General features: G+C 49.2%; 1 protein-coding gene across 3 annotated transcripts in view; it reads left to right on the forward strand.

Annotated features, from left to right (window-relative positions):
* MAP2K4 (mitogen-activated protein kinase kinase 4) overlaps positions 1-10929 on the forward strand; it is a 96438-nt gene extending 85509 nt beyond the window's left edge. For all 3 annotated transcript variants that reach the window (XM_066264287.1, XM_066264288.1, XM_066264289.1), the window contains 4 exons: positions 2794-2871; positions 3663-3811; positions 6672-6717; positions 8287-10929. In XM_066264287.1, the coding sequence (XP_066120384.1) occupies positions 2794-2871; positions 3663-3811; positions 6672-6717; positions 8287-8400 (387 nt within the window). In that variant the 3' untranslated portion in view covers positions 8401-10929. The remainder of the gene's footprint in view (positions 1-2793; positions 2872-3662; positions 3812-6671; positions 6718-8286) is intronic.
* Positions 10930-21231: the final 10302 nt, after the last annotated feature.

Here is a 21231-nt window from a genome sequence, read left to right on the forward strand (position 1 = left end):
GCTCCGGAGAGTGGCCCTGAGAACGGGCTTGGTGACGATTCTTCAGTCCCAGGAAAGCCTTCAGCCCTAGCTGCCATCAGGATTGCAGCCTCACGAAAGACCCTGAGTCAGAACTGCCCAGCAGAAGTGGTCCCTGGAGCCTGACTCACAGACACCGGGAGATAAAACGTGGTCATGGTTTTAAGCGGTTTATTGTTGGGGTAATTTGTTACACAGCGTTGCTAACCAATATAAAGTGTTTCATTGACTCGTGTTAATCTTTTGGCTTATTACTTGCTTTCCAAGTCATTTGAACCTATGCCTTTCTGTTTTTGGGGACTTATTAAGGTTCTTTTTAGCACGGTAAATGGTGAATTAAAAATGAAATATTGGAAAAAAGGTCTGTTCTGTATTAATTACATTAACTCACTGCTCAAAATTTATTAGCAGTGTCTTTATTCCTTGTTTTTTATCTTATATATTTTAATACAAAGTAATTTGTATGTTGATTATAAACTGTTTGTTTTTGATAGAAAATTGTTTTATCTATCACTTTTTTTGCTATCTTTCTTAATGTTACACATCTTGTTCTTTCAGTTGGTTGTTTTCCTGTTATACTTTTGAAAAACTTCTTGTTTTTCAAACCTATACTTCTGATATAATTTTAGGATACAGGGTCTTGAATTGATTTCATGGATCTGAAATCTTAGGTGACCTCAGTGTTTCATGTATTATTTAGAAATGTGTTGTTTGGTCTCCAGATATTTGGGCATTGTCTAGGTATCTTTCTGTTACTGGTTTTTTATTTAATTACTTTGGGGACTTAGAAAATGCTTTACATCAGTGGTCCCCAACCCCTGGGCCGTGGACCGGTACCGGTCCATGGAGATACCGGACCGCAGAGAAAGAATAAATAACTAACATTCTTTCCATTTTATTTATATTTAAGTCTGAACGATGTTTTATTTTTAAAAAATGACCAGATTCCCTCTGTTACATCCGTCTAAAACTCATTCTTGACGCTTGTCTCGTAAGTTTGACAATTATATTTAAAAATACCACAGTTTTTACGCTGGTCGCATAATTTTTTTTTTTTTTTTTTTCATTTTTCTGAAGCTGGAAACAGGGAGAGACAGTCAGACAGACTCCCGCATGCGCCCGACCGGGATCCACCCGGCACGCCCACCAGGGGGCGACGCTCTGCCCACCAGGGGGCGATGCTCTGCCCATCCTGGGCGTCGCCATGTTGCGACCCTCCTGGGTGTCGCCATATTGCGACCAGAGCCACTCTAGCGCCTGGGGCAGAGGCCACAGAGCCATCCCCAGTGCCCGGGCCATCTTTTGCTCCAATGGAGCCTTGGCTGCGGGAGGGGAAGAGAGAGACAGAGAGGAAGGCACGGCGGAGGGGTGGAGAAGCAAATGGGCGCTTCTCCTATGTGCCCTGGCCGGGAATCGAACCCGGGTCCTCCGCACGCTAGGCCGACGCTCTACCGCTGAGCCAACCGGCCAGGGCCTGGTCGCATAATTTTATTTTGTGCATTTATCCGTCCCACCCTAAAGGCCAGTCTGTGAAAGTATTTTCTGACATTAAACCGGTCCGTGGCCCAAAAAAAGGTTGGGGACCACTGCCTTACATGATTTCACTTTTTAAAAAGAAGATGCGTTTTATGGCGTCGACCATGGTCTATATTAGTGAACGTTCCGTGTGGGCTGCACTGTTGGGTGGAGTATATTATTTTCCTGGTCAGCCAGCTGTCTGGGATTTTTATGTGTTGTGTGTCTTAGAAGTTACAAAAGTGTATTTGTAATTAAAAGCAAAGTAAATAGCTTAGAATGAAAATTTATGCAGCCACAGTATTCACGTTTACAACAAAATACATAGGTCTCCACACAAGTTGTTGCTGGCAGGCAGAGAATATCATGCAGTCAGCTATTAGGGTTCTCTGGACCTGTCTGTCCACAGCAGTGACTCTCAGTCTTGGGGTAAGGGTCCGCCCTGCCTCTCACACCCCCTTTCTCTTTCCTTCTTCATCCCTGACACACTATGTAGACAATGGTCTCTAATTTCAAGGAAATATAAAGATGCACCCTTCACAGAAATTACTAAAAATGATTTTAACTGTTTAAGTGGTGGGATGATGTATAACTAATTGGAAATGTGTGATTTGGATAAAAATGCCTAATAGTTAATGCGTACCAATAAATTTAGCTTTATGGTGAAGAGGAAAAATAATTATAATAAATTTAGCTCATATTTGCTTTTGTATCTCAAATATATTGCAATATAGCTTTATTCACCGAAACGATGAAGAGCCAGTCTTTTTATTTATTTTTTTTAACCATACTTGCCACGAAGCTGGCCCAGCAATTCTTTATTTCTTACACGTTTCCAGTTTTCTTCCTATCTCTGCCTTTGCCTGTTCTCAGCTTCAGGTTTGTAAATGCTTGTGAGTACTTGGGGGAAATGAGAAGACTTGCTTTGTGCTCCCTCTGTGGAGAGAGCCACTGAGCTTTGTGTTGGCTTGTTTGTTTTTCTGTTGATTGTTTTTAATGGTGGCTTTCTGTTACTCTGAATCTGACCCAGATGTGGATCCTCTAACGCAGCGGTTCTCAACCTGTGGTTTGCGACCCCGGTGGGGGTCAAACGACCAAAACACAGGGGTCATTCGACCCCCACCGGGGTCGCGACCCACAGGTTGAGAACCGCTGCTCTAAGGAGAAGGCTGGCCTTTTGGTCACCAACCCAGCTGTTGCTTCTGTTTTCCTGCTCTTTGATGCTGTGATTAATGACCACGACCTCTCTTTGTGTTCCAGCCTGAAAGAATAGACCCAAGTGCATCGCGACAAGGATACGATGTCCGCTCTGACGTCTGGAGCTTGGGGATCACATTGGTATGTTTATGTTGACCCAACCTTGCCATAGTAGACTAAACAAGAAGTTTAGAAATGAAAAAGTGTCATCAATTTTCCACCTCTCATAAGAACTTCTTCACTTTCCTGGCCTCTGATTTCATTTACCTCTGTTTTCCCGTTCATGACTGTAGTCGCAGGGGTTATATCTCCGGCTGTTGTGTGGTTTAGAGAGATTGTCTGGACTAGAGCATCCTTGCTGTGCTTCAGGGTGAGGGAGTTGGCCCTGACTTGTTTCTTCAGTAACAGCAATATCTGGTTGCGGGGGAAACTGCAGGAGCTGCAGCATGACCACAGAGGGGGACACGCGTGTCGTTTCCGTGGGCGTTTTGTATGGTGCGTGTTCTTTTACCTTAACGATGGATTTGACCACCGTTCTGGATGTAGCGCCCCGCTCAGATGATGATGACTGTGCAGACGTTGTACTAGGATAGTTCTGAGACCAGCCTTCCGGAACCCTCCATACGAAGAAGTCGGAACCAGAAGCTGCCGGGGGTGTGCCTTGTTGGGACATTGTCTGGGGTTAAGTCTAGTGTTCTTTTAGTCCACGTTCTAGAATCTGGTGGGGCCAGAAGTCTATATGACCCTGATTCTAGTGTCACTTCCGCTTAGCTTTAATTCTGCCGCCTCTGCTGCTTCTGGTCAGGGCTCACTTCGAGGCTGTTCCAGGGCTTCTGCTCGCAGCTTCAGTTCTCAGTGTTGCCATTTCCGGGAGGGACAGTCAGGAACTGATGCCTGAGTGCCTTCTGCTTTTCCCTCCGTGTTCTCTGCAGTATGAGCTGGCCACGGGCCGATTTCCTTACCCGAAGTGGAACAGCGTGTTTGACCAGCTGACCCAGGTCGTGAAGGGCGACCCCCCGCAGCTGAGTAACTCGGAGGAGAGGGAGTTCTCTCCCAGCTTCATCAACTTTGTCAACTTGTGGTGAGTACGTGATTGCCGGGTGCCTCGCCCGTGTGGTGAGGACCGCGAGCTTTACTAGTCCTAGCTGCGCTGGGGTCTACGGGGGGCGGGGCCTCCTGTCGCCTGCCCTCTGAGCTGGGCTCTGGGTCCCTGCTGCTACCTGGTGGCACGGCGCCCTCCCGCCAGCCCGCGTGGCTGTGCGCTCTGGTTCTGCAGCGCGGGTGCTGAGGACACTCTGCTGTGGGGGTGGGGCAGCCCCGCCCCCCCCAGCTCTGGTTCCCTGTCCAAGAATACTACCTGGTGGAGAGCCAGCTTCTCCCTCTGCTGGGGTTCCGATGGTGAGGTTGGGCCAGGGTCCCTTGGAAGCTTTGACTGAGTCGGGATCCTCCCAGATGAGACTTTCCGGGCTGGCTCTCTGCTCTGACAGAATGTGGAGCGTAGCGGCTGTGCCGTCGTCCCCCGTGTGTAAGACACACCTTCGTTTTGGGGCCTAGAATTTGGAAAAGAAATGTATTCCATAAAGTTATTGAACTCAAGTTTTATTCATCATAAAATCCATACCACTTCTCATCACTGCCCAAACTCCCATCCATTAGCTTGTACTCATCTGTGTGTGATGACAAATCACTGTCTTAGCAATGTGCGCAGAAATAAGCGCATAAAAGCAGGAAATGCAAGTAAAATTTCTACAATCACTGTATAAGATGCACCCAGTGTTTAGACCCCAAATTTTCTGAAAAAAAGTGTGTGTTATACATGGGGAAATACGGTATGCAATAATAGAAAACTCAACAGGTAGAACTAGCTATATTGGGTCTCGGAAGCCTTATTCCAAGGAAGATGACCCCACCCTGCTGCCGTTGCCTGCCCGCCTGTACCGGGTGCGCACGCCGGGGTGTGTGTGGCGCGTGAGAACAGACAGGAAGACACGGGAGAGTGCAGCCCTGCTCTGTGCTGTTGGAACCTGGATTTAAATACATCCTGCTTTGTTATTCTGTGACTATTTTTGATAATTACTTTACCCAACCTGATTTAAAAATTGTTCATGAGCAAATAGTCATGGCATTTAGTATAGCTTTGCATTCTTAAAATGCTTTTCTTTTCTTCTCCTCCTAACTTTTTCTCTCCAGGAAGGCTCTTTCTCTGAACTTGTGTCAGGTCCTACAGCGCTTACACTTCATTGTCTGTTGTGTAGCGGGCTTGTATTCTGTGTAATTAGAACACAGCTTTGACCCTGGCTTGCAAGCCCCTTGCAGCTTCCCTGTGGATCCGGCTTTTCTGCTGGTTTTCAGAGGGAGGAAGAAGGCTGTGAGGATGACTCCAGTCAGCTGCTTTTTCCTTTTTAAAAACAATCTATTTTTACCAGTTTGCACACATATATGCGGTCTGTATAATGGCGTCAATGTCATCATGTCATATATTCCATTTTAATGCAGCACTGGGTTTAAAGAATCACGGGGCATAACATCTACAACAGTCACCTGTGGACCCCGCCAGTGCTGCTGATTCCGCACTCCTTGATCCCTTTGCTGGTTTTGTTTTGTAAATGTAGCACTGTGTGTCTTTATTTCCGTGTCCTGGGTGCCAGTCCTCCACAGATGGTGATGACAGATGTCAGGGGCCCATTGTGAGAAATAGGCAAGCTGTGTTGCCAATATTAATTAGCTTTTCATAGTAAAAAATAAATTTAGTTGAGGTTGGAGGAGAGTGATGATTAAGGTGCAGTCCGAGGCTGGGTAGATACAAACAGAATACTCCTGGCAACAGTAATGAGACCAGGGAGAATTCAGGGGCTCTCAGCTGGCAGAGAGGAGGTTTGCAGTGTCTCAGCGTAGTCCATGGTGAGGTTGTACTGCTGGCAACTTTCCGACTGAAGAACACAGTCTTGAGATACAGCGTGTAAAACATTTTTTTAAATCTCAGGATAAATTGGTAAAATGTGTAATTCAGTTTACCTCCCAGATTAGTGGTTTCTCTTAGGTGGTGCCTGTATGAATATATCTGTATCTATTCAGAGACACACACACAGACACATTTAATTTCATACGGAAACATACTTTATACTTAACTAAGAGTACTTTTAGTATTTTCCCATGTAGCTATGCCATCCCCTATCCCAGGGGTCCCCAACCTATGGCCCGCAGGCGCATGCGGCCCCCTGAGGCCATTTATCCGGCCCCTGCTGCACTTCCAGAAGGGGCACCTCTTTCATTGGTGGTCAGTGAGAGGGGCACAGGATACGGATGTCACTCACAAAGCGCGGTGTCGCTCACGTACAGTACTACTTCCAGTAACGCAGGACGCACACTTCACGGCTCCGAAAGCGCATCATATCACTTGTTACGGCTAGCAGTGACAAATATGGAACCGGACATTGACCATCTCATTAGCCAAAAGCAGGCCCATAGTTCCCATTGAAATACTGGTCAGTTTGTTGATTTAAATTTACTTGTTCTTTATTTTAAATATTGTATTCCCGTTTTGTGTTTTTACTTTAAAATAAGATATGTGCAGTGTGCATAGATATTTGTTCATAGTTTTTTTTATAGTCCGGCCCTCCAACGGTCTGAGGAACAGTGAACTGGCCCCCTGTGTAAAGAGTTTGGGAACCCCTGCTCTATCCAGTTATCCACAGTTGCCTTGTTCCCCATTTTCCTCCTGCGCTCCTGACCTGACCGTCCCGAGGATGAACCCTTAGATTATAGGTTGTCTGGTTGGTCGTGTTTCCTGTGTTGGCTGGTTGTCTGCTTTGTTGGCTACATTTGCCTCTGAAAGAAAAAACTACTAGATTCTTTATAATGTTTTATTTGTGAAAAAACAAAAAAACTACTTGGGGTCAGTGTATCTCCATTTTAACAATGTTATTCTGATGTTATTTTAGCCTTACAAAGGACGAATCCAAAAGGCCAAAGTATAAGGAACTTCTGGTGAGTATGAGGCCTTGGGAAGCCTCGCCTCTTCCTCAGCCCGGAACCCCCACGGCGTGCTGGCCCCGAACAAGCCCCGGACCCCGGCCTGCTGGCCCCCAGCAAGGGAGCTTGTCTCAGGCAGGCAGCGTGACCGACGGAGTATTCTAAAAATGCTTTGAGACAAAGATAATTTGAAAAAGAGAAAATTTGTTCTAATTTTCTACTAATTTACTAGCTCTGTCCTCATGGGAAGTTTTGGCCTCGACAGGTTGTAAAATTGCCCTGAGGAATTTAACGTCCACGTTAAGGAGCGTTTTTTTCTGCGCGGTCTGTGTGTGTGTCACACGTGCGTAGGAACCCGCTGAGCTAACGCTGCCCGTACTGCCTGTTCTCGTGCAAACTGAGGTCACCCAGCCAATTCCCGTTGCTCTGAAAGTTGCCCCGCGACCTGTGGAGCCTGGTCCGGGCGTGGTGAGCCGTCTCCTGGTGGTTGTGGTCTTGGGCTCGGCTGCGAGGAAAGGCTTCCGACCTCAGAATGGGGGAGTATTTTAAGAAAACAAAAACCCTATTTGTCCCATTTAGCTTCTAGCTCCCCGGGACGGTAGGCCAGACTAAAGGTCACTCCCGGCCGGGACTAAAGGCATCCAGTCAGCCCTGGAGCAGTGAGGGGAGGGAAACACGGACGCTGGGGGGGACCAAGGGGGGTCCGTGGGGCAGACACGCGCTGTCGGCTGGGAGAGCGTGGCGCAGCTCACGGGATGAGTGTCTGCGGGGCTGCTCTCGGGCGGGGTCAGGGGACGGAGAGGGCAGCCCTTCTGTTCCGGCCTCGCTCTCCACAGCGGGGAGGGGCCAGCAGGTGCTTCTGTGTGTCCTGAGTCGGACGCTGGACACTGGTGCAGTTGCCCTCGGTGCTCAGATGGTGGTGCGGCCTCCACTGGGCCCTGTGTGGAGGGACAGCTGTGCTCTCCACCTCAACAACCACACCCTGCTGTGCAGGTTCCTTTCCGGGCTGGCGCCTCGCACTGTGCCACACCCTAACGTCTTCTCAGTGCACGAGGCGTGTGTGCCCTTCCACGTTGGGGCCCCTCCGCCCTGGGGTCCCTCCGCCCTGGGGTCCCTCCACGCTGGGATAACTGTGCGCTGGGGCCCCTCCGCCCTGCGGTCCCTCCATGCTGGGGTAACTGTGTGCTGGGGCCCCTCCGCCCTGGGGTCCCTCCACGCTGGGGTCCCTCCGCCCTGGAGTCCCTCCACGCTGGGGTCCCTCCGCCCTGGGGGTCCCTCCACGCTGGGGTCCCTCCGCCCTGGGGGTCCCTCCACGCTGGGGTCCCTCCACGCTGGGGCCCCTCCGCCCTGGGGTCCCTCTGCACTGGGGCCCCTCCGCGCTGGGGCCCTCTCCGCCCTGGGATCCTTCCGCGCTGGGGCTCCTCCGCCTGGGGTCCCTCCGCCCTGGGGTCCCTCCGCGCTGCTGCCCCGGTATTGGACAGCCCCACGTGGTTGGAGCCGTTGGTCCAATGCCTCATCAAAACCAGGAAGAGTTCAATATGATACAAATTTTGGTATTTTTTTCTTTTTTTAATTCCCTTGCAGAAACACCCCTTTATTTTAATGTACGAAGAGCGCACGGTGGAGGTGGCAGGCTACGTGTGTAAGATCCTGGATCAGATGCCGGCCACGCCCAGCTCGCCCATGTACGTGGACTGACGCCGCTGCTACGTCCGACTCTAGAAACAAGGGCTGAGAGGAAGCAGGACGGACAGACCTCCCCCGCGTCACAGTGTTTTCATCGCTCGCCCAGACACCACGTGCAATAAGACTGGTGTTCGTTTCCATCGTGTCGGTGTCCCCCCGTCCCCCGGAACGCGCATCCCCGAGACCCCCGGTCGGTCACACGGAGTCCGTGCTGGCCGGAGAGACCTCCTGCTCTTTCCCGGTGAACACGCTCGTGAGACGTGGAAGTCAGGACGATCAGCGTGTGGACTGTGACTCGATCACATCAGAACTTCATGTCTGGACTCAGAACCCGGAGTCGCAGCTGCTAGAGCAGAATGCTGTCAGACTTCCAAGTCCTGGAAGAACGCGGTGATAGAGGTGCCGTGTCCGAGCCCGGAGGCGCACGGCCGGCGAGCGTCGCCTTCCGCGGCTGGGACACAGAGGAGGCCTTGCCTTTCTTCACCAAGTGCAATAGATCCACTGCTGCGACGTTCTGTTGCTTTCCAGTCTCCGTCGACGTCCGGGGGTCGATGTGCCCAGCCAAATCCCTGTGTGAAATACCGTTTCAAATCAGAGTGAAGTTATCTTTACCAAAAACCACGTTGCGTTCAAAGAAGGCAAAGATGAAAATATCGAGACAGGACAGAATGTGTTCTTTTCTCCTCTGCCAGTCCCTTCTCCTCTTCATTGGGAAGACTCAGGAGTCTGCCACTTGTCACAGAAGGTGCTGATCCCAAGAATTTTCACTCAGAATTTGGTGTGCTGCCAACCCGCTCCATCCGCCACCACCCACCCACCAGGACTGAGAGAAGAGGGCGGAGGGCAGAGTTTACAGACGTTCTTACTTCTAGTGTATCCTCCGGACAACTTGTAGCGGCTGTGTTTCCCCTTGGTCCCACGCTGACGCTTTGGCCATCGTAACTCACTAACAGGGAGAAGTAGCTAGTAGCAACGTGCCTTGATCGAGTAGATACAGAGTTCTTGTAGGCAGCGAAAGACCAAAATCTCGGTTGTCCGCCCTTACTGGCCCGGGCCTTCAGTTCCAGCATCTCTTTCCCTTCCCTGTAGTCTGTTGCCACTATGTGACTTTTGCTTAATTCAATATTTTGCCTTTCCCCCCCCACCCCCCCATATCAAAAAATCAAAAACCTTTATCCATGCCAGGGATGTTCCTTACCAGGGATTTCTAGCCCCAGATCTCTCAAATGCTCACAGTGAGAAGGTTGACAAATGCGGGCTCCGCTGACGTGGGGAATGAGGAGGAAGCATCTTTCTAGACCCGCGCAGGCCCCCGCGGGGACGCGCGATGGCGGCCCTTTAGCGAGCCTGTCCCCTGCCAGGACCTCCAGCAGGTCACCATCATCTCTTAGAATTGGAATTCCACACACACAGAAAACCCCAGACTTCCCCAGAACAGTTGTGAGAAGCCCCTGAAACCGGCCGCATTTGCTGTGGTGAGACTCCCGCGTCCGCCGGGCGTCCCTGTGGTTTCGCTCGGGCTGCGGGGCCCGAGAGCCAGGCTTTGCCAGCAGCACTGTGAACGGTCCACGCACACTGGAACCTAGAACAGCCATGGTCGTGGGGGCGGCGATGCCACCTCCGAGCCCCCGGGGGCGGGCGTCGCTGCGCCTCCTCCCAGAGTGACAGTCATAACACTATCAAACAATAAAGGAGAATGGTGCTGTTTCAAAGTTACATCCCTGTAAATTTCAGAATTAAAAAAAAAATTGATTTATCGCTTTGGTCCACTTGCCTAATTTTCCTAACTTTTTCCTCCACGCCATCCTAAACCTTAGACTTCCCAAGTGTTCTGAAAGAAAGCATGCTTTTGTCACGTGCCCCCCCCCCCCACACACACACCAAGCCATCATCCTCCGTCTCTCCCTGGGACTCGCGAGGACCTTGTGTCTCTGTTGTCACTGTCCCGTCTGGCTCAGCGCAGGGGTCACTTTGCCATTATACAAATGGAGAGAAAGCAATTCTGAGTTTCCGAGAGCTGAGCTGACCGTTCTCCCGTGTGGATGGTCACATAAAAAGGCAACTGTAGCGTATTAATCATAGATTATTATAAACTATAAACTTAAGGGCAAGGAGTTTATTACATTGTATCTTTATTAAAACAAAAGGGTGTATAGTGTTCACAAACTGTGAAAATAGTGTAAGAACTGTACATTGTGAGCTCTGGGTATTTTTCTCTTGTACCATAGAAAAATGTATAAAAATTATCGAAAAGCTAATGTGCAGGGATATTGCCTTATTTGTCTGTAAAAATGAAGCTCAGTAACATAACTGCTTCTTGGAGCTTTTGGAATATTTTATCCTGTATTCTTGTTTGAATTCCTCCTCTATTTAAGATATATTCACGGAATCGAAGTGTTTATGTAACAGTTCTATCCTTTTGCCTGCAGGTCAGTTGTAATAAATCTAGGATGTGATGATGACTTTGTAATCTGATTTTCTGGACTCAGACCCTGAGAGGGGAAAATGAAGTCTATTCCATTAAATTATCTGTTCGTTTCACCCTGGGAGAGAATTCTCGTCTTCCGGACGTGTCCACGGCTTCTTTCTCTCTCTCCTCTGCTCGCGCTCGCCGTGTGGCTTTGCTTTCTGTCTGGGCAGGTGAGAAGCGAAGTCCCCCGAGGGGTGTCTCCTTATTGGTCGCCCTGACCTGCCCAGCTCGCTTCGTGCTAAAGGAGACGGGGGCTGTTTTTCTGCCTGTGTGACTTGGTGGAATGGTAACAGTCTGGAAGAACCCAGCCCACCCGGGCTCGATGTGGGGCTACCAGCCAGGCTTCTGCCCTGGGTCTGTCTGAGGCTGCCGGAGGGCGTCACATGTCCACTCAAACTGTTGTCACCCCCTAGCTCCCTGAGGGGTCGGGAGGAAACTTGTGGTCAGAGGTCTCTGTGGAGGCCGAACCTGGGAGGTTTATGGATGGGAGGACTTGGAAGGGAGCCCACGGGCATGGAGCCCCGGGCACTGTTGCAGAGGGCATTGAAGCTTCAGCATGGACTGTTACACTAGCACCTCTCGGTCCTTGATCAAATCCTGGCTCATGGATCGTATGTTAATTCCGCACCTTACCCTTTCTCTGTGCCCGCTTCTAACCTGGCCCGCGGTGAGGGAGAAAGCGTTACAGAGCCAACTAGGGCAGGTACCAGACACTGCAGAGGAGGGTGTGGCTGTGGGAATCCTGGCCCTCCACGGACACCGTTAGCTGTGAGGGGAGAGGTCACCCCGTGGGGCTTCCAGATCCCAAGCTGAGCACCGACTCGGTGCCGTGAGAGAGAGGTAGACTACACCCTGTGCTTTGTGTCCAGTACCCGTATTTGTTCATCTCCATCCTGACTGGAGCCTTCAAAGTCAGGTGGTAGTGTCCCCTGTTAGACATGAAAAACAACCCAAACCCAAACATAACGCTTAGAGAAATGAAGTTCTGACTGGGAACAGTAGAGAGGAGATCTGAGACTCATGTCCGGGGCTGCACCTCCTGCCTTCTTATAGAATCAGAAGTAGGAAATCATGTTAATTAAAAAACAAAAAACAAAGTGGTTTCAGTGAAGTGCAGAGTTGAGGAGAATGAGCTATGGCTCGGAGGAGCCAAAGGCTCACCCACCTTCCCGAGGCTGCTCTGATCGCGGACACGAGCTGAGGTCCCAGGTGGCCGAGGCTCTGGTCGATCTGAAGGCAGCTGTGTAGAAGGTGGCGACCCTGGAACCGACCCGAGATGCTCTGGCTCCTCGTTCTTAAACGGGACCCCTGGGAATCCAGTGTGGAGGCCTCTGTGTCCCCATAGCGTGGCCATGTTCCGTGTCTATCACTGCGAATGCGGATTAGGCGGGAGAGGAGTTTGATGTGGCCCTTTCATTAGTCTTCACGTGCCTTCCACTCACCGAGTCCTCACCTCTGTCTCAGCTTCAGGAGGACGAAGGACACGGAAGGTCCTGAGGCACCCGGGACCGCACACCGGCCACCCGGTTCCGCAGTTCAGAGGTGGCTTCGTGTCCCTGGCTCTTGGCCCGGGCTGGGCGCTAGTCACAGCCACAAGCATCGGTGCCTGTTACTTGGAGTGCAGTAGGTAGAGAACCTAGGAGCTGATCTTGGACTTGTTGGTGTCCTTAAGTGCCTCATGAACTGGTCTGAGGGGAAACCCAGTCGGCAGTCGTGACTCCCAGAAGCACGTGGCTGGGGCGTTGGTCCACTACGTGGTCTGAGGAATACCTCTGGCACGTCACCCCCCAGCTTCCGCACGTCCTCTGGGACTCGACTGCACACGGGAGCGATGTTCTCGTCATCCCTGTCCTTCAGATGAATGAATATCCAGGGATTCTCACCACAAACCTTTTTATAAAAACCGCCCACTTTTGCAGTGCTGGTAGACCTGGTCCCTACCGCCCACTAGTGGGCGTTCCAGCTTTCATGATGGGCCAATCGCAGCGCTGTTTCGTTGCACGGTAGGGACCAGGTTGACCAGCACTGCAAAAGTGGACGGTTTTTATAAAAAGTTGGACGACCCCTGTAAGGGTTAGCAGTCCAATAGCTATGGTAACATCCTCCCCCCCCCTCCATTTTTCTGATGAGAGGGTGAAGTGAATTTATCCTTGTGAAGTGTAAAATGTGATCCTGCTATTAAAATTGGCAGTCCACATAGTGTAGTATAAAGTCAGCGGAGTGATCATGATGTGTAACGAATCATAGTTTTTATCTGCGTTTGAAATTTCTGTCTGCGGATCTGTTTTACTGAAAGCCTGTGTGTTTTGTTCTATTGACTTGACTTTCTTTCACTTGATGGTGAGTTATTTGGAGTCCGTCTTAGTCATCTTTGAGGCCCTGTTGTCGCGTCAGCCTGGCTGCCCTGCAGTGATGGTGCTTTCCGGGTAAGCACCAATCTCACACCTGGAGATAAACATTTCATCCTATTGAGCGTAGGTTATTTTCCCTAAAACAATGCAAAATAAATAGTATTTCTATATCCACGGCATCTCTGCTAAAAGAAAAGAAGTGACTATAGGTCAGAGCTGGGGCTGTTGACCAGTTACTAGTTATCAACCAAATTTTAGGTATTAGGAAAAGAGAGGTAGCCAACCGGCTGTCATTAAGAAAGTGCTAGTGACTTGTTTCTGACAGGATGTCAGATTAGATACCAGAAATGATACCCCTGACTGGAGTAACTACACTCTTAGTTACAAAGTAAAAGTATTTTAAAATGCTTTCCTGGATTGGCCCAAAAGAAATCTGAGAAGCCCCCCCCCACACACACACACACAGAAGCAGAAACTCTTGCTCCCGGCCTACTTTTGCCTGTTTCTTCTAGAAAGTAGATAATTTTCAAACCATGGATATCTGTTTCAATTGAGGACAGAGAGAAAAAAAAAAAAAAAACCAACTTGCCAGAAGCAACTTTTGCTCCTGAAGACTTGAGTTGTTCATTGATTGCTTCTCATACGTGCCTTGACTGGGATGCTTCAGCCAAGCCAATGACCATGTGATCATGTCAGTGATCCCACGTTCAAGCCGGTGACCCCATGCCCAAGTTGGTAAGCCTGCGCTCAAGCCGGCAACCTCCAGTTTTTGAACCTGGGACCTCATCAAAGTCCTACCCACTGTGCCACCACCTGTCAGGCAGGGCCTTTGAAAGTTGCCTAATGAATACTCAGTAAGTCTTTGTGCCTAGAGTTTCTGTGGAATCCTGAAGACCTTGAGCCTTTGTATTTAAAATTATACAGCGCTCAGGGCTCGGGAAATACGGTGTGAGCCTGCGCAATGTAGGATCTCTCTAGGAACTCCTCCAGTGAGGCTGGGTGCTCGGAGCCCTACATACAAAGTACAGTATAAGGTAGGGAAAAAATTGGCCCATGCATTGGAGATGGAATTGAAACATCTTTGCCCTCATCTGAGCACTAGGCAGAGGAAAAGCTGTGTGATTGGCCAAGAATCCATAACGACCGATCAACTTCCAGGTGGGTTCAGGAAGGACCTGGATTCGCACTTCCTCTGTCATCCAAAAACCCCAAGCCTGGGTTAATAGTATCCCCAGGAGATGGGCAGAAGCAAGTCAAAATAGTCTTTGGGGAAACTTGCCTTCCACTCAGGCTCAAAGAGTCAGCACAAGTAAGGCTCAAAGGAAAATGAATAGCTAGCTCACAGTCAGAAATCACAAACACAAACGAGATGGGGCGACCGAGAACCACAAGACACGACAAGCAGTGACCGTTACTTGAACCATCGGATGTAGAATATTAGAAATGCTTAACATTGTTAAAGCAACTGGGAGGCTTGAAAATAGGAGCCAGGAATAAGAGACCGGCAAGTCTATTAAGGAGCGAAAAGGGTCCATCCAGGGTGGCTGGAGGTAGGAGGCTGGCTAGGTGACCGCACATCGTGAGGAGAAGCTGACCTCTCGGGCCCAGGTGGGCCTCCTGAAACCTTCTGTCCTGAGGTCGTGAGCAGAGGTTTCTCTCCACACCCCTGCGCTCTTTCCGCACACAAATAGCCACTCATCACCTCTCCGCAAGTGCTGAGACCAAGAGAGCTTTTCCGGCCGTGGCGGTGCCTCCTTTCTGACTGCTGGACAGGGCGGGACTGAGAACCCTGAGGCGGAGTGGTTGTCAGGAGTTCTGCCTGCCTGGGCTGGAATCCTGGGTCAGTACTTCCCGTGCGAACTTGAATCCTGTGCCTCAGTTTCCTCCGACATGAGACAGGGATCAGAAACTTATCTGCCTCCTGGGGTTGTGTGGTGAGGATCCAACAAGGAAACGTATCTGAAAGGCTTAGCGGAGTGTCTGACCTACCGCGGAGAACCTACCTGTTCAGGAGCTCAAGTAAGACTAGCCCGCTGCCTGAAACGCAGGCTGCATTCATGCCGTTGACCACTTGGGGGAGACATATAGCTAGAAAACGAACCAGTTCAGGAAAAGCGCAGTGAAAGATTTTATGTAGTCTGCCTGCTCGGAGGGGGAGCATTAAGGGTCATCTAATTCCATTCCCTCATCTTCGCATTGGAGAAACGGAGGCTCAGAGAGGAGAAATGATTTGCTCATAAGTCATGCAAGTAACCGATAATCTGAAGACTAGTGTCTTTTTTTTTTTTTTTTTTTTAATTTCATTAGAGAATCACTTGGCAAACCAGAATCAACTTTAGCGAGACGCCTGCTAGCTTCCAAGCCTGGCTAAACGCCGTGCCTCTCCTGGTGTGTCTGCAGAGAGTTTAAAAGAATCCTACCCTTCTCAAGTTCTCGGCTAAGTGTGTGTTTATTTTATTTTATTGAGGTCTATGTTTAAATAGCAGTAACCTAACAGATATTGCTTAATACGGAAGATGCCCCGATGGACACGTAGTTTTTATAAAATGCAGGCAATCAGCATTGCTTTTAAGAAACTTACTTATACACAGTAGTAAGGACACCCCCCCCACACACACACACAAACACTCACCCACACACACCCACCCACACGCACACACACTCCCTTGGTGATCTCATTACATTTCAAAGCTTCCAGTACCCTTCTAAGCAGCGAATGCTCCCGTTTATATGTCCAACCTAGATCTGTCGCCCGCCCTTCAGGCTCATGAATCTAACGTCTTACACCGAGTTTCCACTTGGAAGCCTGTGAGACGTCTCATGTTACTTAAAACTGACCTCCTTACTGTCTTCTTGTCCTTGTTCCTCCAACGGACTTTCCTGTTTCAGTCCACGGCCACCCTCTCCTTCCGTGGGCTCAGCCAAGGCCTGGGCGGTGCCCGCGGACCCTTGCTCCCTCTCGTCCTCCGCTCACCAGCAGACGTGTGGGCCCCATCTTCAAGGTCAAGCCAGAGTCCAGTCACATCTTCCCTCTTCCACCATCGCCTCCCCTCGGGGGGATGGCCCGGGCCTCCTCCCGTCTCCCCACCTCCTCCGCCCTTCTGTAGCGACTCCCTGCAGAGTGGCAGGCTGAGCCATTGCAAACTCTGTCGTGTCAGACCATCCTCCTCTCAGAAACCTCCCGTGACGTCCCATCTCTCTCCAGCCCTGGGGACCGTCCTTCCCCATAGTGTCTCCAGACGTCTCTGACCCCGTCCACTCCTCCCTGCCGGCCCCGCCTCGCAGGGCTGGCCACGCTGACCTTGCGCTGTTTGATGGAACATTCCGGGAAGGCTCCCGCCCTCACGCCGGTCCTGCCGACCTGCCTGCCACCTCCTGACCCCGCAGCCCCGCGGAGCTCCGCCTCCACCTCCTTCCTGTCTGTCCCGCAGGTCACCTCTCCCCATGCCCCTCTTAAAAGTCGCGAGGAGACACACAAGAGCTCGTTGCTAGATGACACTTTTCCAGTGAAGAAGGAGGTGCGGTTATCCCGCGGCCGTGGGGTGGGGGCTGGCTAGAGAGAGGGACGGGCTGGGCACACAGAACAGGAGCCACAGAGCCCAGGCCTACTGCTCAGAGGTCTTTTATACCCAGCAGGTGTAACATCGTCCCTCCCCCCTGTCACGACTCTTGATGCCCGGACTCTGCTTCCTTCGCTTGCTTGCATTTGTCACTGTGTGACATCATTCATTCTTTGTTTGTTTATGTATGCATGTATTATTGATTTATTTTAATACTCATTTATATCCTCCTCTTTAGAATGGAAATAAGGAATCTAACGTATGGAGGCGAACAGTAGAGTTATCGGCAGGACCGAAGTCTCGGTGCCGGAAACGCTTGGCACTGGACCCCGTGGCTCTTCTCACCCGTCTCCTCCCTCTCATGCACACCCTTCCTTCACACCCTGCTTGTTGTCCATGGTCCATCGCGTGAACAATTTCCTTGCCCCCTCCTTATTGCATTCCGTGGTTGTCGTTGCAAAACAATGACTCTGGTACATAGTCCAACTCTCCACCCCTTCTGCACCCACCCATGCATGCTGAAAATGGCTGGAGAAAATCAAACACACAGACACCTCTCTCACTGACTGGTCCTCCTTTAACTTAGTGACAATTAACTCAAAGTGGATATGCAGCGCTGTCCCTTAAAATATAACTGGACCGTGCACCCCCCCATTCTTCCAGCTGACTCCTTCATTTTTCCTCTGCTCTACTTGTCTCCAGCCAGTCTTTGCTCATCCCCACTTTATTGATGACCCTGCTTCTTACTTTGCTGATAAAACAGAAGCATTAGGGAAAGAACTGCTACATTTCCCCACCACCCTGTGTACCCATTTATTTATAATACAACTCTCTTTATATGCGTGCCCTTCTCTCCTATGTACAGACAAGATCACCTCTGCTTTGAGCCAAGACCAGCCTCTCCACTAGAGAGCCAGATCTTACGCCCTGCTTGTTTAAGAGCATTGCTTGGTATACTCTCTCTTTATTCCTCTCCTTGGTATACTCTCTCTTTATTCCTCTTTATGAGATTATTTCAGCCTATTAACATGCTATTATTTCTCTCATCTCTGAAATGTCCACAACTGGTCATGGCTAGTGGCTCAGTGGATAGAGTGTTGGCCTGGCATATGGATGTCCCAGGTTTGATTCCCGGTCATGGCACACAGGAGAAGCAGCCATCTGCTTCTCCTCCCCTCTGTTTGCTCCTTCTCTCCCTCTTCCTCTCTTGCAGCCAGTGGCTCAATTCGTTCAAGTGTGACCCCAGGTGCTGCTGAGGATAGCTCTGTTGGAGCAGATCAACCTCAGGCACTAAAAATAGCTCAGTAATTGAGCATCAGCCCCAGATGAGGTTGCCAGATTGATCCCAGTCAGGGCGCATGTGGGAGTCTCCTCACTATCTCATCTCCTCTCACCTAAAAAGAGAAAACATCCACTACTGACTTACTTTCCCCTCCAATTTTTATCCACTTCCCTTTTACTCTTTGCAGTGAAACTTTTCAAGACTGATCTACAAGCTGTTTCCAACTTCTCTATTTTTTTTTTTTTTACTCTCGAATTTAGTTTCGTGGGGCTTCTCCATGAAAAACACTTTTGTAATGTTATCTGTGTGGCTGAATTTGGTGGCCACTTTGCAGACTTCATCGTGCCTAACTTGTCAAACCCGTGGAACAGAGCTGACTACTCCCCCCTCTTTTTTTTTTGAAAAGATGCTTCATTCACTTCCGATCCCACATTGTCCCCGTTGTTCCTGCATCACTGGTAAGTCTTTCTGGTGTCACCATGGAAACTTCCTCATGAGCACGTGCTCAAGTCACTGATTGCCTGCAGAGAGACCAGCCCCTGGGCCACACCTGGTTCTTCATACACTGACCTTGTGGCAGTGTCATTTAGGGTCATGGCTTTAAATCAGGGCTCCCCAAACTACAGCCTGCGGGCCGCATGCAGCCCCCTGAGGCCATTTATCTGGCACCCGCTGCACTTCTGGAAGGGGCACCTCTTTCATTGGTGGTCAGTGAGAGGAGCATAGTTCCCATTGAAATACTGGTCAGTTTGTTGATTTAAATTTATTTGTTCTTTATTTTAAATATTGTATTTGTTCCCGTTTTGTTTTTTTTTTTACTTTAAAATAAGATATGTGCAGTGTACATAGGGATTTGTTCATAGTTTTTTTTTTTTTATAGTCTGGCCCTCCAACGGTCTGAGGGACAGTGAACTGGCCCCCTGTGTAAAGAGTTTGGGGACCCCTACTTTAAATGCTGTATATGATAGGTACGCTTATGATTCAAAAACTTCTCACCATGACGGGTAACCGTCCCCCAAGTAACAACTATAGAACTGAACAAAAGCCTATGAAACCTCAGTTTTCCAATGCTGGATAAATACTGCCGCTTAGGACTGTGATCTGCCCTTGTCACCGTCTACCTTCAAACAATTATACACCCCTGTACCTATGACGTAAGAAGCTGATCACAACAGACGTTAGCTTACCTCTGTTCTCATCTGTGGTGCTGTGCTGTCATACATGTTCCCATGTGTGTTACACGCGCCCCAAAATATTGTTAGCATCTGGGCTTTAAGCAGATAATTTTCTTTTGAGGAATGTAAAGAATTTAAAAAAGAAATGTTTATGTATTCCTTTTGTTCCTAAGGGAAGAAACCTTGATTTTTGCTCTTAGGCATTTCAACGGATCAGATGAACACCCCCCCACCCCCATCATCAAGATGATCTCCTTTACTTACAGCGGGCTGGAACGACAATGTCCAGGTTAGTGTGAGATGGAGGAACGAGGTAGCCTCGCCCTGCTGACCAATAAAACTAACCAGCACCGTCCACCTCCTGTCCACATGACACCCATGCTCCTCTCCTCACACCATACTTAACTGTCAGATAAAGACACTAATAAAGCCATACCTTTGTCTAACGGACACAATGCTCCAGCATTATGACCCCGAAGTGTGCTTCCTCTTTCTAACAGAAGAGGGGGCAGTCATAGGTGAGGTTCAGTCTTTTCGATACCCTGTAATTTAAATCATGGGTGAAAGTGAACTGTTATGACTCTCCCTACGTTAGATGACAAGGGGAAAAGCGAGAGAAGAAAATAAAGGTATTTGGTACGTACACCGAGACCTAATCATAATTCGATAAGGAAGAAACACTTACAAGAATTATAGTCTTCATAACCTGCAACTGCTCATGTGGTTCCAGCTGGTATTTAGAACGACCTGCTTTTCCTTTCCATTCCGTAGTCTCTCAGCCAGCGGCAGAGCTGGTCACGGTTCTGTGCCTGGTGAGGGATCCAAACCTTCAGGTCTGAGAGGGGTCCAGCCAACCGAGCAAATGGTGAACACTCTCTAACCGCTCAAGTACAACGTCAAGTCTAGTATCTCAGCTCCGTGGTCCCCTGTCAGTAAATTCAGCCTGATCCACCTGATCTAACTTTATGTTCATTCTACTAATACCCCCGAGCTTAGCTTTGTATAGACTATGCATATTTACCATTTCTTCTTGTGTCAGTTTTCATCGCTTGTGTCTTTCTAGGAACTGATCTCTTTCATTGAAATGACCTAATTTGTTGGCACATGGTTGTTCATAGCCCTCACTTACATTTCTTTTTATTTCGGTGATGTCGTTAGGGATGCAGCTTCTTGTACTTCCGACTTAAGCAATTCCAGTTTTTCCTGCTTGAATGACGTAGTGAGGCTCCTGTGTTTAGTCAGCCCAGCCACGGATTTGTTGCGTTTGTTGTGTTGTCAGAGGAGCAGCCCTTGCCTTCACGCGCTGATTTTTCTCTTGTTCTATTCCACTCTCCTCTATTTATTTCTTCTCTAATCCTTACACGTGTCCGTCTTTCTTCTTGCTTCGGGTTTAGTTTGGTCTTCTTTTTCTGTGCCTGTGAGGGGGAGAATGAGGTTATTGATGTGAGGAAAGTCTCTAAGGTGACATAGACGCTCACAGCATCACGTCCCTCCGAGCTCCACTCCGGCTGCAGCCCCGACATTTCGTTCAGCACGTCGTGTTTCTGTTCTCCCCCGTCTCAAAGGTCTTTCCTCGTTTCTCTTACGGTTTCTTCTTTGACCCGTCAGCCGTTTCAGAGCATGTTGCTCATTTTCCAGTTGTTTGGGAATTCTTCTGAATTTCCTTCTGTTATTGATTTCTAACATGATTCCTTTGTAATCAGAGAACTGTGCTTTATATGATTTCACATTATATCAATACGTTATTGCAAATTAGAATGTAGCTTGCTTCATGGTCTACCACATGGTCTATCCCGGAAAGTGTCCCATGTGCTTATGAGAAGAATATAGCATGTCTCTATAGATATCTATTAGGTCTGTTTAGTTTATAATATTGTTCAAGTATTATTTATTTATTTTTTTATTAGTGAGAGAGGAGAGAGGGGAAGGGAGAGAGATGAGAAGCATCAACTTGTAGTTGTGGCACTTTAATGTTCATTGATTGCTCCTTATATGTGCCTTGATG

Source organism: Saccopteryx bilineata, chromosome 2, assembly GCF_036850765.1.
Source record: "Saccopteryx bilineata isolate mSacBil1 chromosome 2, mSacBil1_pri_phased_curated, whole genome shotgun sequence".
Classification (NCBI taxonomy): Eukaryota; Metazoa; Chordata; class Mammalia; order Chiroptera; family Emballonuridae; genus Saccopteryx; species Saccopteryx bilineata.